At 46.1% G+C, this 17,023-nt stretch overlaps 1 protein-coding gene across 6 annotated transcripts in view; it reads right to left on the bottom strand.

Annotated features, from left to right (window-relative positions):
• Positions 1-16,086: 16,086 nt before the first annotated feature.
• The window catches only part of CCDC77 (coiled-coil domain containing 77), a 38,836-nt gene continuing 37,899 nt past the window's right edge, over positions 16,087-17,023 (bottom strand). For all 6 annotated transcript variants that reach the window (XM_054442608.1, XM_054442610.1, XM_054442609.1 and 3 more), the window contains one exon: positions 16,087-16,955. In XM_054442608.1, coding sequence (XP_054298583.1) covers positions 16,809-16,955 — 147 coding nt within the window. In that variant the 3' untranslated portion in view covers positions 16,087-16,808. The remainder of the gene's footprint in view (positions 16,956-17,023) is intronic.

Here is a 17,023-nt window from a genome sequence, read left to right as displayed (position 1 = left end):
TTGTTTTTATAACTTGAGCAGATCATTACTTTTCCAGCTCACGGTGAGAGGTGCCAGGAGTCGAAGAGAAAAGAGGCCAGGACATTCTTGTGGCTCTCCTCTCTCCCTCTTCTGTTCCCTTCTCTTCTGTGGGTGACGCCTTGGCACTGAGATATCCCTCACATTCAGACCCCGCTTTCTCCACATCCCTTTTTGACTCCTGGTGATGTCACAGCAGGGGAAGATCTGAATTTTGAGGCCCAAATTTCCGACCTAGCTGAGTTCCAGAACTAAGTATATGGATTGAGGTATCCTGGTTGCAAATTTTGGTAGCATAATATATTGTCACAAATGTCCATTCATTGTCAGTGTCAATTTACCTGGCTACTCACCAGTTCTTCTGATGGTTTTCACTGTCCTTTCACCCTCCCACTTCAGCTACAGCACCTGACCCAGAATAGCCCAGGGTCACATTGTACAAATTGCACCCAAAAGGAAAAATAATTTCTACCATACACCTGCAATAATGGTAGAAAGGCCTGGTCTTTGCTTGGCCAGAATATCAGAGGCAGGGCAGGTCAAATCATAAAGTTTCTTCTCCCAAATTACAGAGGCATTGTAAGAGAGGTTGACCAAAGTTTTCTAAAATGGGCCAAGGTTGGCACAGGGACCAGAAAATTCTGGATTGTGGAGAATTCAGAAGGGAAGAGTGTTTAGTGACCTATAGGTATGGTCTGTTGTATGCAGACCAAGTCTTATTCTACTCTATAGGGTTGTCAAAATATACTAAGTAACTCCAGTGACCCCTGTGCCACCCATCCTTTTTCCTAAAACCTGACACCTACATTATAAGGTAGCAACTTTGGGCTTAGAGAGCATTTTTACATCTATATTCCATGTGTTCTGTTTCTCACAACCATATGAGAACAACAGGGGAGGTAAATATTAATTTACAAATAAGCTTTGCAAGCCTCAGTTTCTTCACATGACCAATAAGTGATAGAATCAGAACCGGAACCAGATCTTTAGCCTGCTGGTCCTCTTTCCATTGTACCCAGAGACTTCTTCCTTCTCCAGTCTGACCTTCCATATCTACATCCATATCTGTATCTATCTATATCTATATCTACATCTATATCTGTATCTATCTTATCCCTGTCTATATATACCTGTATATTTGTTGGGCAGACTGTGTTCCATTCTTTGAGAGAAAAGAACAGTGCTGGAGATATCCACAAAGACATGCTCTCCAAGTGCCAGGGTCATTTCGGCAAGCATTTATTTATCTCTTTCAACTCATGCAAATCACGTATCCTGGAAACTGTCCTTTCACTGATTCCATTTCATAGATAAAGAAATGGGCTCGGAGATGTTAAATAACTCGCTCAAGGTCATGTACATGACCCGTCTCTAGTACTCAAACTCAGGCTTTCTAACTTCAGATCCAGTGCTTTTTTTCCTTTGCACATGTTCCTTCCCTGGAAGTTCCCCTGCAGAAGTATATTCACTCTGGAAACTCTGAGCTCACCTTCAGCACATCCATAACTCACTCAGCCACATGATAATTCTTCTCATCCCCTCCCCCGCACCCCCCCGTGCTCCCCCTCCCCCCATCACCAATGCTGCCTGCTCTGCTCTTTACAGAAGAGATCCTTTTTCCTAGCCCTCCTTCCATGAGAACATCTTTTACAAATCTTTCTGCATGGTTTGCTACTATGGAGGCCAATCCCAGAAAAGGATGGATGCCCCCCACTGAATGCTTCTTATTAGCCACTTCTCTTGCTTTTCCAGAAAGTTGGGCTCTTCTGTTTGGTTGATGGAAAGAATGGTATGAGCTCTGGCAAGATCTCAAGCCTCAGTTTCTCCATCTGTGGTCCTAAGTAATTTTACAAACTAGACTGGGAAACAGATGACTATCCCTATAGAAGTATCCCTATAGAAGAACATGTTCAAGACTGCATGGTAAAGTGTCAAAGGAATCAGATGAAAGGAGTTAAAGAAAAGATGAAGAAAGGGTGTAGATGTTATGCTGAGGGTCAAAACAAAGCTCATCAGCTGGGAAAAATCCCAGGGCAATTCACATACTTCATCTCACTCCCAAGCGAGTTGTTGATATAGTCCTCAGCAGATGGTGAGAGGTGTCCCAAACCAGAACTATGTGCTTTGAAGTTCTAAGTTTGGCATCTATTGCTGGGCCTTGCTTCCTCTTCCAATCTGCATTATGAATGCCTCCAAATTATTCCAACATCTCTTTCTGCCTTCCTCCTTCAGGGAGAAGGATTCCCCAGCAAGTCAAGAGACAATCATCCAGGTCAAACAAATTATCTTTGCCTTGTTCAGGCTTTTCAGCTGAGCAATACCAATTATTTCCTACCACTCAGGTTTTCTTTGTTGCTGGCAAACCCAGAGGGAGATAGTGTGAACAGTGCTCTTGGTTGCTCATTAGTTGGTGCTGAGACCATCTACACGAGCTTCCCCAAAGCTCTACCTCCTGTCTGTCTGACCACTAAACCCCACTAAAAAGACATTCTCTCACCCTTCTCTAGAAAGGCACTCTTCTGTCTGCACTCTGCAGTCTTCTGCTACAGATACTAGTGAGAGGATGTGTAGCTGAAGCTAAGGCATAATGACCCACAGCTCTGAGTAGCTTCTTCCTCACTCCCAAGTCATGGCACATGTTTGATGTCTGGAAGCTGTGTGGCTCACCATGGTGCCAGGGTAGTGTCATCCCTCTGAGTGAAGTCTTAGTGCTTCCTTCTCTTCTCCCAAGGACACATCCCACAGGCTTGGTCCCTACAAGTTTGAGCACACACAGATGTGTATTTAAGCATACACAGATGTGTGTCTCAGCATTTAAAGAAAAGGGCATAGGTCCCTAGGACTCTGAGTGAAGCTGGATTTCCTACCACTATTCTCTCTCTTTCATCCTGAAGAAAAAAACTCATATGCACCCTTCACTCCTGACTTCACAGTTTCTCCAACCCCTAATAGGGCTTCTAAATGATCACATCTTTTCTGCATTTGATAATCTGTACTCTTTTATAGGCTTCAGCCCAGAAGCCATTTAATAAATACTCTGTAGTAATCGAGAATGTCCTTACTCCCCATTCATATGAGGTTCTGTCAACTTGAAAGCCCACTCATTTAAGGAGGCTTCCCCTAAGAAAACAGAAATGATCATGCCGGGCGCCGTGGCTCACGCCTGTAATCCCAGCATTTTGGGAGGCCAAGGCGGGCGGATCACGAGGTCAGGAGTTCAAGACCAGCCTGACCAACATGGTGAAACCCCGTCTCTACTAAAAATACAAAAATTAGGCCGGGCGCGGTGGCTCACGCCTGTAATCCCAGCACTTTGGGAGGCCGAGGCAGGCGGATCACGAGGTCAGGAGATCGAGACCATCCTGGCTAACACGGTGAAAACCCGTCTCTACAAAAAATACAAAAAATTAGCTGGGCGCAGTGGCGGGCGCCTGTAATCCAGCTACTCGGGAGGCTGAGGCAGGAGAATTGCTTGAACCCAGGAGGCGGAGGTTGCAGTGAGCCAAGATCGCACCACTGCACTCCAGCCTGGGCGACAGAGCAAGACTCTGCCTCAAAAAAAAAAAAAAGAAAAGAAAAAGAAAACAGAAGTGGGGCGTGGATGTTCTTCCCTTGCCTTGCACACGGTTGAATCTACAGCGGGGAGCGCTATAGGCAGCCCGGCTGAGTGGAGCGCACGGCCGTATTAACCTACCTCACGGCTTGGCTTGGGAAGAACAATGGTCCTAAAGTCCGGTACATGTGCAGAGTGCCCCAAAACAGCTCAAGTGCTCAAGCCCCAGACAGACTCCCTGAAAAACTTCTTTGTCTCAGTTCATAGGTCCAGGCCTATAAACTCTGCTGCGAGAACCCCAGCCTTGCCACTTAACGCTCAATCACTGTGGCATCTCAGCAGCGCGTCTCAGTTTCCAGACGGGGATGCTGGCGCTGATGACAGGCAGAGCTGTTGGTTTCAGGTTTCTCAGCCGTGTTATCTAAGGACCGGCTGCATGGGATTTGATCAGGGCTGGTTCGAGAGAGAGGCAGACGCCGTCTTTTCCCCGGAACAGACTCCTCTTTGAGCTCTGCCGCCACCCGGACTGAGGGTGGAAGAAAGAAAACAAAAATCCCCACTGTATGTGGTTCTCTGGAATTTAACTCGGCCCTGGAGAGGAAAGGGCAACATTGCTTCTCCGCCGCAGCGCCCCCTGCAGGCGGCAAACCCCTAACTCGGCCCTGGAGAGGAAAGAGCAACGTTGTTTCTCCGCCGCAGCGCCCCCTGCAGGCGGCAAACCCCTAACTCGGCCCTGGAGAGGAAAGAGCAACGCTGCTTCTCCGCCGCAGCGCCCCCTGCAGGCGGCAAACCCCTAACTCGGCCCTGGAGAGGAAAGAGCAACGCTGCTTCTCTACCGCAGCGCCCCCTGCAGGCGGCAAACCCCTAACTCGGCCCTGGAGAGGAAAGAGCAACGCTGCTTCTCCGCCGCAGCGCCCCCTGCAGGCGGCAAACCCCTAACTCGGCCCTGGAGAGGAAAGAGCAACGTTGCTTCTCTACCGCAGCGCCCCCTGCAGGCGGCAAACCCCTAACTCGGCCCTGGAGAGGAAAGAGCAACGTTGCTTCTCCGCCGCAGCGCCCCCTGCAGGCGGCAAACCCCTAACTCGGCCCTGGAGAGGAAAGAGCAACGTTGTTTCTCCGCCGCAGCGCCCCCTGCAGGCGGCAAACCCCTAACTCGGCCCTGGAGAGGAAAGAGCAACGCTGCTTCTCCGCCGCAGCGCCCCCTGCAGGCGGCAAACCCCTAACTCGGCCCTGGAGAGGAAAGAGCAACGCTGCTTCTCTACCGCAGCGCCCCCTGCAGGCGGCAAACCCCTAACTCGGCCCTGGAGAGGAAAGAGCAACGTTGCTTCTCTACCGCAGCGCCCCCTGCAGGCGGCAAACCACTAACTCGGCCCTGGAGAGGAAAGAGCAACGTTGCTTCTCTACCGCAGCGCCCCCTGCAGGCGGCAAACCACTAACTCGGCCCTGGAGAGGAAAGAGCAACGTTGCTTCTCTACCGCAGCGCCCCCTGCAGGCGGCAAACCACTAACTCGGCCCTGGAGAGGAAAGAGCAACGTTGCTTCTCTACCGCAGCGCCCCCTGCAGGCGGTAAACCACTAACTCGGCCCTGGAGAGGAAAGAGCAACGTTGCTTCTCTACCGCAGCGCCCCCTGCAGGCGGCAAACCACTAACTCGGCCCTGGAGAGGAAAGAGCAACGTTGCTTCTCTACCGCAGCGCCCTCTGCAGGCGGCAAACCACTAACTCGGCCCTGGAGAGGAAAGAGCAACGTTGCTTCTCTACCGCAGCGCCCCCTGCAGGCGGCAAACCCCTAACTCGGCCCTGGAGAGGAAAGAGCAACGCTGCTTCTCTACCGCAGCGCCCCCTGCAGGCGGCAAACCCCTAACTCGGCCCTGGAGAGGAAAGAGCAACGCTGCTTCTCTACCGCAGCGCCCCCTGCAGGCGGCAAACCCCTAACTCGGCCCTGGAGAGGAAAGAGCAACGTTGCTTCTCTACCGCAGCGCCCCCTGCAGGCGGCAAACCCCTAACTCGGCCCTGGAGAGGAAAGAGCAACGTTGCTTCTCTACCGCAGCGCCCTCTGCAGGCGGCAAACCCCATTAACGCTGAGCTGGGCCAAGACTGGGAAGGGGTTAGGGTGAGAACAAAAATGACTTCTGACCCTCTCAGCAGTAGTGGAGGCTCCCATCTCATTCCTAGGTAAAAACTCCGAGTGAAAATGTGTGATTTAAAGTCAGTTTGGTCGCTGGGCACGGTGGCTCACGCCTGTAATCCCAGCACTTTGGGAGGCTGACCCCAGGAATTTCAGACCAGCCTGGGCAATATAGCAAGACCCCATCTCTATAGAAAATAAAAAATAAAATAGTCAGTTTGCAAGAACTGATTGAAACAGAACATCCTCACTGGCTAAGCTATAAAGAAAGAAGATGAACCCAGGTTAGTGATTTGGGACAAGGACAGTTGGTGAAACTGCATAGTCATGAGGTGAGGTTTTCTGGGTTTTTTTCCTATTCTCTTAAATATTTGCCACCTACACGATGTGTGGGTGGTGGAGGGTGGTCAAGACGTGTATTTGTTTTGTTTTGTTTTGTTATGTGTTTTTTTAATCTGTCATCCAGGCTGGAGTGCAGTGGCACAATCTATGGCTCATTCCAGCCTCAACCTCCTGGGCTCAAGCGTTCTTCCTGCCTCAGCCTCTTGAGTGGCTGGGACTGCAAGCATGTACCACCATGCCTGGCTGTTTTTTTTTCTCTTTTTTTTTCGAGATAGGTCCTGCTCTGTCACCCAGGCTAGAGTGCAGTGGTGCAATCTTGGCTCATTGCAACCTCTGCCTTCCGGGTTCAAGCAATTCTTGTGCCTCAGCCTCCTGAGTAGCTGGGACTACAGGTGTGCGTCACCACACCTGGCTAATTTTTGTATTTTTAGTAGAAACGGTGTTTCGCCATGTTGGCCAGGTTGGTCTCAAACTTCTGGCCTCAAGTGATCTGCCCACCTTGGCCTCCCAAAGTGCTGGAATTATAGATGTGAGCCACCGTGCTCAGCCCTTGGCTAAATTTTTTAACTTTAATTTTTTGTAGAGATGGGCTATGTTGCCCAAGCTGGTTTCAAACTCCTGGGCTCAAGCAATTCTCCCACGTCAGCCTCCCAAAGTGCTAGGATTACAGGCATGAGCCACTGCACCCAACCAAGGCAGAAGAATCTTTTAGAAGCTCCAGGGCACTGAGTTTATGCCTGTAATCCCAACACTTTAGGAGGCTGAGATGGGATGATTGCTTGAGCCCAGAAAGTGGGGTCTGCAATGAGCAGTGATCTGCACTGCATTCTAGCCTGGGTGACCGAGTGAGACCCTATATCTAAAATTAAATACATAACAAATATTCTTCTGCCTTGATGAGGATTCTGCTCTTCAGAAAGGCGTCTTACCCTCAAAGGGGGCTGTCAGAGCAGGCCAGTGGGAGATGTGTGTGGTAAACCCTTGCATTGTTATCCCATGTGTTATCCAGGTGTTTATAGGAGACATTTCACACTCTGGATTTTCCTTCAGTGAATTTAGAAAGTGACCTCAGAGACTTCACATCAGTCTCTGAATTACTTTTTTAATCTAGGTCAGATGTCTTTTGCTCCACATTTTCAGATCCCCGTGTTATCTCAGCTTTCTAGGCTGAATACATTGCTTTCAGGAAGGTTTTCCCTTAAATGCCATACTATTCTCGAGGGAGATTTCTCCCGCCTTTAAAGACCTGTAGAAAAGGAAACCCCCAGCATTCTCACCATAGGGGAGAGTCATAGGTGGCGTCACAGAGAGGAATGCCAACACCTCAGGAGAGGATGTGGGTGCCTTGTGAAGAGAGCCCGAGTCAGAACTCCTGGAAACACTAACACTGGTGGGACAAGCAGAAGCAGAATCAGAGACCAGGAGCAGGCAAGTGCACCAGGTGCAGAAGTCAGACTAGGACAGAGACCTAGGAAGCAGGGAGAGCCAGAGGCAGTGCCAGTGCATGCATGGGCAGGCAGCAGGCTCATGATCAGCGCTTAGGAGGCAAGGGCAGGAGATCGGGTGGGAAGCACCCCGACAGGAGAGGGGTGAGGGGAGTTAGAGGGCGGCTTAGTCCGACTGACTCAAGGTGAAATATAGAATCCAGCCTGGTGCCATGCATTACGCCTGTAACCCTGGCACTTTGGGAGGTTGAGGCAGGAAGATTACTTGAGGCCAAGAGTTTGAGACCAGCCTGGTCAATATAGCGAGACTCCATCTCTATGTGAAATTTTAAAATAAAGAAAGAAATAAAAGTGGGGGGGGAGGAAATACTGAATCTCAAAGATGAGGACAAAGTAGTCAGGTTTCAGGAAATGAGCAGAGAATACATAGAGAAAGAAGAGTTTCCTAAGGTCATTTTTTTGGGGGAAGGAGTTCATTGCTTTGACAGAAACAAGCAAGAGAACCTGTTTGCACACAGAAATCACAGCTATTTTCCACAGAAGCTTATCAGGTGCTGGCCCAGCCTAGGGAGTGACACAAGAGATAAGGCTAGGGTAAGGAACCACCTCTCTAAGTAAAAAGAAAAACCCAGGCACACCCGGTTCAATCTGCACTGATTACTGAGCTTTGGGCCAAATGAAATCTTACAAAAATCTGCATGACAATACTACTTAGGCTCATTCCTATTTGGGATCCCTCGACTTAATATTTAATTATCCTTCCCAAATGCCAAGGCAAGCTTGCCAATTAAGAGGCTCTGGAAGAGTCAACACAAGCAATATTGAAATTGTTCATTTAAAATCAGCACTGCTGCTGTTAAATGCTGTTGTGAGCCAAAAGGGGAGGAAAATGTCACAAGTCAACACAAGGCTAATCACAAACATTGTGGTCCAATCTAGAATTACCAGGACTCACTAGCTGCAGACTAGTCAAAAAGGAGTGAGTCAATGATTGGGGATAAACTGGGCAAGATGTACATAAAATCACTGTATTATTTCTTAGAACTGCATGTGAATCTACAATTATCTAAAAAATAGAAAGATGAGCTGAATCATCAAGGAGAATAAAATAAATATTTGTCCAAACTGAAAAAAAAACATATTTAGCAGCAACTCAAGATGCATCTATTATAATGACATATATGACATATATGTATATATGAGTCCATTCTGTTCATGTGTCAACACAATTTATTTAATTAATTTATTATTTGTATATTTTATTTTTTATTTTTTTAGAGATGGGATTTCACTCTGTAGCCCTGGCTAGAGTGCAGTAGCCTGATCATAGCTCACTGTAGCCTCGACCTCCTGGGCTCAAGCAATCCCCCAGCCTCAGCCTCCCGAGTAGCTGGGGCTACAGGCGTGCACCACCACACCCAGCTAATTTTTTCTATTTTTTGTAGAGATGGAGTCCCGCTATGTTCCTAGCTGGTCTCAAACTCCTGGCCTCAAATGATCCTCCTGCCGTGACCTCCCAAAATGCTGGAATTACAGGCGTGAGCCACTGTGCCAGCCTTAATTTTTAAAAAAATAGAGTGGCTGGCTCAGTTTGAAAAAAAGAATCATGCAGCTGAAGAGGCAAAGAGAAAGGGAGCTAATGTCTGCAAACAAAAGCAATCATAGCTGCCACTTGGAGGTTGAGCTCCCAGAAGGCTGTTCTGGCAAGGATGGTGGGTTTCTCAGTGACAATCTGACTCCACAGTCACCTACATAGGCACCTGCATTCACTCAAGATGTGAATATTCTCATCTAGTAGTTTCCCCCAAGAAGGGCGTCATCTTCAAAATAAGGGATTTCCTACACACAATAACACGGGTGTGCTGTGATGTCATCACAAATGTGAGGCAATTAAGTAATTAATCTCCAGAAGTCTAGGTTGTGTTCACAGTTGCTTTTTGTATGGCTAACTTGAAAATAAGCTACCAACTAGTCCAGGAGTGGAATATTTCACAGCTTAAGCTCATAAAGCAATGTTTTCACACAGAGATTTAAAGCCCCCTTTAAAAATGTTTTCTTTGCAAGGCCTCCCTTCACTTTGCAGCCAAACCCTCCTTCCAGCTCTATCTCTTCACCTGCCTTTTTTTCTGCTGGTCTGCCTATTCTAGATCTTTTTTGGCTCTGTGCCCTTACCTACTTAGGAAGTTAGAAGGGCAGATGAAGCAGACTATGACTTGCTGCGATTCTAGATATTTTTTCTCTGGCAGGCAGTTCAACTCAATAAATCCTTCATCAAGACCTACTCCTAACAACTCTATCACTTGTCTCTTGTCAGCTCCCTCCAATCTTTCCAACATTCACTCTTCTCCTCAAGCTCCCCATCACATCAATGCCCTATCTCGCTTTCAGTGGAGGGTTTAACTTTATTTCCTCTGTGAAAACAGGGTAGTTTACCCCTTTAGAGTTATTATACCAACTCATCTGCTCTTACTGCACCCATCAGTACCAGCGCTCATTCTCCCCAGCTCCTTACTTAGCAACACCTCTCAGTCTTCTGTCTTCAATTCCTTCCTCTGGCTTTTCCCTTTCAGTCTGTGAATATGGTTAAGTCTTCCCCAGCCTGAAACTATTGAAACTCCTCTCCTTGGCTTTATCAACTTTGAAGCTATTTCCCATTTTCCTTCTGGCCTCATCCCTCAACCTAATATAAGCCAACTTCCATCTCTATTTCACTGAAGTTGCTTTAAACTCACCTGCTGCTACATCCCCAAACCTCAATTCTAATTTACATGGTTCTTCTAGAGCATTTGACAATGCTCCCAACCACTGGCTTCTTGAAGTTCTCATTCCCTGAGTTTCCAGAACACTATGTTCTTGTTATTCAGACCATTCCTTTCTTACTGGCTACCCCTTCTCTTACTGTTAAGATTTCCCCTCTTTGGCTGGGCGCGGTGGCTCATGCCTGTAATCCCAGCACTTTGGGAGGCTGAGGTGGGCGGATCACGAGGTCAGGAGATCGAGACCATCCTGGCTAACATGGTGAAACCCCGCCTCTACTAAAAATACAACAAAATTAGCTGGGCGTGGTGGCGGGCGCCTGTAGTCCCAGCTACTCGAGAGGCTGAGGCAGGAGAATGGCGTGAACCCAGGAGGTGGAGCTTGCAATGAGCCGAGATCGCGCCACTGCACTCCAGCCCGGGTGACAGAGCGAGACTCCATCTCAAAAAAAAAAAAAAAAGTTTTCCCCTCTTTGACCCTCTTCTTTTTCTGTATGCTTTTCATCTCAGTTCTCATCCATATCCAATTACCTTTTATATGTTAATAATTCCAAGTCTTTAATACTAACTTATCTTCCAGATCTCTATTCCCAAATTTACTAGAAACAGGCTGCTTCTCCTATACATTGAAGCTCACTTAATGGTGTCACTGGACACGTGGTACCTCAAGCCAGAAACTTTGAAGTTAGAGAATTATCCTTTTTTCTTTTTTGTTTGAGATACAGTCTCACCGTGTTGCCCAGGCTGAAGTACAGTGGCACTGTCATAACTCACTGCAGCCTCAAAGTCCTGGACTCAAGCACTCTTGCCTCCTTAGCCTCCTGAGTAGCTAGGACTACAGGTGCCAGCCACTGTGCCTGCCTAATTTTGTTGTTGTTGAGACGGGGTCTCACTATGTTAGCCAGGTTGGTCCCAAACTCCTGGGCTCAAGCGATCTCCCCACCTCCTTAACTCTTCCCTAACTCTCACATCTCATCCATCACAAAGATAGGATGACCATTCTATTCCTAAATAATTCTCAAATCTGTCCCTTCTTCTTTATTCTCAATGTCTCCCTTTAGCTTAGACCCTGAATTTCTCTTCTGGATGAGGACAGCAGCCATCTTTTTCCTTCTGTTCCTAGATGCAGTGAGTGATGATAGTGCAATCTGCTATGTTGCAAATATTACAGTAAGTCTTAGTAGCCCAACTAACATGGTGTGGGTGGAGAGGCAGCGAGAATCATAAGACTGGACCAAAAATAACATAGCCAGAGGCTATTTTATCTTGTGAAAAATCACATAAGTTTCATGGATAAAAAGGTGATTTATTACCAAGTTACTCATATACATGGTTAAAAGAAAGTTTAAAATGCAAAGGAAATGACAATGATGGTGCTTTTCAAAGATCTTTGGCACTATCCTTTGATTTGTTCCTGCAGATACTGCAATAAATCCTGGTATTAAGTGATTGTGCCTTAGCTTGATCTGAAGTACAAAGATTTACCAGGAAATAAATATTTCATATATTTATTATTTCATGGTAGTTTTTACTACCCCCCCTCACACACTTTTTTTGAGACAGGGTCTTGCTTTGTAGCACAGGTGCAAACACGGCTCACTGCAGCCTCAACCTCCCAGGTTCAAGCGACCTCCTGCCTCAGCCTCCCAAGTAGCTGGGATTACAGATGTGCACTACCACGCTCAGCTAACTTTTGTATTTTTTGTAGATGGGTTTTTGCCATGTTGCCCAGGCTGGTGTGGAACTCCTGGGCTCTAGCAAGCCTCAGCCTCCCAAAGTGCTAAGATTACCAGATTACTGGTGTGAGCCACTACACCTGGACCCCTTGCCCCTAATTTTTAAGAAATGAGTTTGCATTTCAAATTATTTTTCATGCATGACTTCATAACACAAAATATTTTTCTCCAGTTTTAAGTAAACGCAAATATTTTCAATTGATTCAAAGGGTCTTGGAATATTTAACAGGTTTGCATAATTGTATTAAATGAAATTTCATGCCATTTATGTTGTGTATTACATAACTCTGTCTCCTGTACTTGCATTTCCCCAAACATTCTGTTCTTCCTTGCTTTCATACATGTTGTTCCTCTGCCTACAAGGTCTCGCTTCTTGTCTGTCTCCAAATTCACTTTTGAGGATCAGTTCACATGTCTATCCTGTACACCCATAGAACTGTACTTCATTACTGAGTTTTTTCTATGTTTATCTTCCCCACCAACCTTTGGAGCACAAGTGTTTTAGTGTTCTCTGTAAACTTAAGATCTAGCATAATTTCTAGAACATAAAAAGCACTTAAGGAGGCCGGGCGCGGTGGCTCACGCTTGTAATCCCAGCACTTTGGGAGGCCGAGGCGGGCGGATCACGAGGTCAGGAGATCGAGACCATCCTGGCTAACACGGTGAAACCCCATCTCTACTAAAAATACACACACAAAAAAAAATTAGCCGGGCGTGGTGGCGTGTGCCTGTAGTCCCAGCTACTCAGGAGGCTGAGGCAGGAGAATGGCATGAACCTGGGAGGTGGAGCTTGCAGTGAGCCGAGATCGCGCCACTGCACTCCAGCCTGGGTGATAGGGCGAGACTCCGTCTCAAAAAAAAAAAAAAAAAAGCACTTGAGGGGCCAGGTGCAGGTGGGATGCTTGTAATCCCGGTGTTTTGGTAGGATGAGGCAGGAGGGTTGCTTGAGGCCAGGAGCTTGATACCAGCCTTGGAACATAGTGAGACTCTATCTGTACAATTTTTTTTTTTTTTTAACTAACTGGGTGTAGCGGCATGTAGTCCTAGCTACTTGGGAAGCCTGAAGGGGGAGAATTGCTTGAGCCCAGGAGTTCAAAGTGGCAGTGGGTTTTGATTGCACCACTGCCTTCTAGCCTGAGCAACAGAGCAAGAGACTGTTTCTTAAAAAACAAAACAAAACAAATAGCAAAAGAAATAAATTGCTGCATGAAGAAATGAATGGCATTAAATACATCATGGAGTGTGATTGGCAGTGGTGAACAATTGGTAAGTCAATTGAAGCCAAAATACAGATAACAGCTCATTGTAACTGAATGCCTACCATATGCTAGGCACCAAACTAAGTCATTTCATGGAGGTATTTTTTTTTTTAATTGATATAGGCTGGGTGTGGTGGCTCACGCCTGTAATCCCAGCACTTTGGGAGGCCAGGGCGGGAGGACTGCTTGAGCCTGGGAGTTCAAGACCAGCTTGGGCAACATGGCAAATCCCTGTCTCTATAAAAAAATACAAAAGTTAGCTGAGCATGGTGGCACATGCCTGTAGTCCCAGCTACTCAGGGGGCTGAGGTTGGAGGATCACTTAAGCCCGGGAGGTTGAGGCTGCAGTAAGCCAAGGTTGCGCCACTGCACTCCAGACTGGGTGACGGTGAAACCCTGTCTCAAAAAAAAAAAAAAAAAAAAAATTGATACATAACCCACATACCATAAAATTCACCTTTTTAAAGCATTCAATTCAGTGGTTTTTAAAGTACGTTCACAGTTTGGCAAAAGAAACCTTGTACCCATTAGCAATCACTCCTTATTCCTCCCTTCTCAGCCCTTGGCAACCAGTAATCTACTTTCCATATGGATTTGCCTATTCTGGACGTTTCATGTGTATGGGAATCGTACAATATGTGGCCTTCTGTTTCTGCCTTCTTAGCAAAACATTGCAAGGTTCCCCCATGTAGTAGCATGTATCACTACATCATTCCTTTCCATAGCTGCTAATATTCCATCCTGTGGATATACCGCCTTCTGTTTATCCATTCACCAGCTCATGGACATTTGGATGGTTTCCACTTTTGGTCTATTATTAATAATACTGCTATGAACATCTATGCAGAAGATTTTGTGGGGGTGTATATTTTTATTTATCTTGGGTATATACTTAAGGAGTGGAATTGCTGGGTCATATGGTAACTCTAAACTTTTCGAGGAACTGCCAGACTGGTTTTTGAAGGGGAAGCACCGTTTGACATTCTTGTCAGCAATCTATGAGGCCTCTAGTTTCTCCACATCCTTGTCCACACTTGTTGCAGACTTTTTGATGATAGCCATCCTAGTGAGCATGAAGTGGTATCGCAGTAGTTTCCATTTCCTTAATGATGTTGAGCATCTTTCCACGTACTTATTGGCCATTTGTGTAACTTTTTTGGAGAGATGTCTATGCAGATCCCTGGCCCATTTTTGAATTGGGTGTGTTTTTTTAAATTCAGTTGTAAGAGCTCTTTATATACTCTGGATACTAGATTTTCTCTTTCTTAATCCTCACAATCAACCTGCTAAAACAGGTAGCTTTTTGTCTCTTTTACAGGCGAAGAGACTAGAGCCTGGAGAATTTTAGTAAGAGGTGTGATTGAATCCAGATCTGTGATTCTCCAAAGCCTGTACCCTTTCCACTATTTTATGCTGCTTCTTGGTGACAGAGTTTTAACCGATCGTGAGGTTTAAAGAGTGGCCACACCAGTGGGTGGTTAATATAAAGATGAATGGTATTGGAATTGAGACCAGGATGCCAGAAACATTATCAACTGATTGCTGAAGTCAATGGTAGTAGGTCTCAGAGTCATTTGTAAGTAAGTTGGATTATATGATATTTAAGGTTGCTTCTTACTCCAAAATTCTCTAATTTAATAAGCCTTTTTGTTTTGCCAGCAACAACAAAATAGGAAAAGCCAATTCCCTAAGTATTAGGACAGAAGGAAGAATCATCCACTCCTGTAAATCTCTCTAAGGCCTGAGACAGGGCACTCTAAGAATTTTTGTCCCAATTGATCAGTGAAAAAAACTGATCTGCTATCACAGGCTTTTTCTTTTTTTTTTTTGAGACGGAGTCTCACTCTGTCACCAGGCTGGAGTGCAGTGGCGCGATCTCGGCTCACTGCAACCTCCGCTTCCCAGGTTCAAGCAATTATCCTGCCTCAGCCTCCCGAGTAGCTGGGATTACAGGCATGTGCCACCACGCCCAGCTAATTTTTCTATTTTTAGTAGAGACAGGGTTTCACCATGTTGGTCAGGCTGGTCTCAATCTCGTGACCTCGTGATCCACCCACCTCGGCCTCCCAAAGGGCTGGGATTACAGGCATGAGCCACCGTGCCCAGCCGATCACAGACTTTTTCAAGAAAGGTAATAGCTTCTGCCTGCAGTACAATCACCACCTTCCTTACACATTGTTAACAATTTTAAACATGAAAACCTGGGTTCTCTCCTTTGTCCTGGGTAAATCAGAATGATGCTATCTTAAGCAAAGACCAACTTACTATCAAGAGGCTTTCTGGGTATGGAAACAATTATTTTGTCCCAAATGCAATTTGCCTAAAAACGGATAAAGTTTTAGTGTCATCCCCTTTGTACTAGCTTTGTTATCTCCAACACTAGATGATTTCAAAGGAGTCATTTAAAAAAACTTGTGGGCTGGGCGTGGTGGCTCACACCTGTTATCCCAGCACTTTGGGAGGCCGAGGCGCGTGGATCACCTGAGGTCAGGAGTTCAAGACCAGCCTGGCCAACATGGTGAAACCCTGTCTCTACTAAAAAAAATAAAATAAATACAAAAATTAGCCGAGCATGGTGGCGGGCGCCTGTAATTCCAGCTACTTGGGAGGCTGAGGCAGGAGAATCACTTCAACCTGGGAGGCGGAGGCTGCAGTGGACCAAGATCACGCCACTGCACTCCAGCCTGGGTGACAAGAGTGAAACTCTGTCTCAAACTCCCCCCAAAAAACCTTGTACACTTGCACAAAACTGCAGAGGCCATGGAACAAGAAAGTAAACTGAGCTGCGTGAGTCATTAACGAAGCATAAATATAGCATTGAGAAGAAGTTACAGAAAACTCAAAGAAAATATTTTGAATGAAATATTTTATTGAAAATAGTTAATTTAAAATATATACATCATTTTTCAAAAGCCATGTTACTGATAAAAATATCAAACTTTCCATACAAGCATCATCTCAGTTTCATCCCCTTGGCAAAGTGTCTCCTTCATCTTTCCAGATGGACATTTTGTTTGAGTCTCTAGCGCCCTCTGGTGAAACACTATGAAATTGCCCAAAAACGTAATTGAGGCTCTACTTATGACCGAAGGTGAAATAGCAGAATGAGCGCCTATTTCAATGTGGCAAGTTGAGATGTGCTGCCTTCTCCCGGAGCTCAGGAGAAATGCAGCCTCTGTGAGTGCTTCTCTCTCTTCAGGGAAAGTGTTCTTCCCATGGACACTCAGCCAAGCTTATTGCAAAATACCTTCTTCCTAAGTTTTCATCATCACTGTCTTCTAAAAAAACAAAAACCTGTCGATACAGACAGGATAAATAATGAAAGCCTTCAAGTCATTCAGGACCAGGCCCCTACTCCCCGCAAATGTTAAAAGGACAGCAAAAATGATAAAGCAAACTGAGTATGCAAGAAAAGCTTTCCTAGTGGTCCCCGATGCTTCACCCTGTCTTTACAATAATGAATACCACCACTCTAGTCAACTCAGGTTTACATTTTCTGGCAGCAGATGACCTTGTCCTCAGGTTTCAAGAAGCACACCTCTTCTAAATGGGGGCTATTTCCAAAAGTAGACATCAACAGAGTCTAAGTTCATTCTCCAGACCAAACACTTTCGACTTAAGATTCTTCAGTTCTCCTTGTATCTTATGTGCCCGTCTATTGCTGTCACGGACCTCACACAGAAGGGCAAGATCCTGGTTTGCCCGGGCATTAACTGTTGCCTAGGGATTTGAAAAAAAAAAAAAGAAGAAGAAATGATGATGGCGTATGCCAGGGGAGAGATATCAGT

The sequence above is a fragment of the Pongo pygmaeus genome, chromosome 10 (assembly GCF_028885625.2).
Source record: "Pongo pygmaeus isolate AG05252 chromosome 10, NHGRI_mPonPyg2-v2.0_pri, whole genome shotgun sequence".
NCBI classification, from domain to species: Eukaryota; Metazoa; Chordata; class Mammalia; order Primates; family Hominidae; genus Pongo; species Pongo pygmaeus.
The sequence above is the reverse complement of the archived record's forward strand: the minus strand, read 5'-3'. Positions and strand labels throughout refer to the sequence as shown.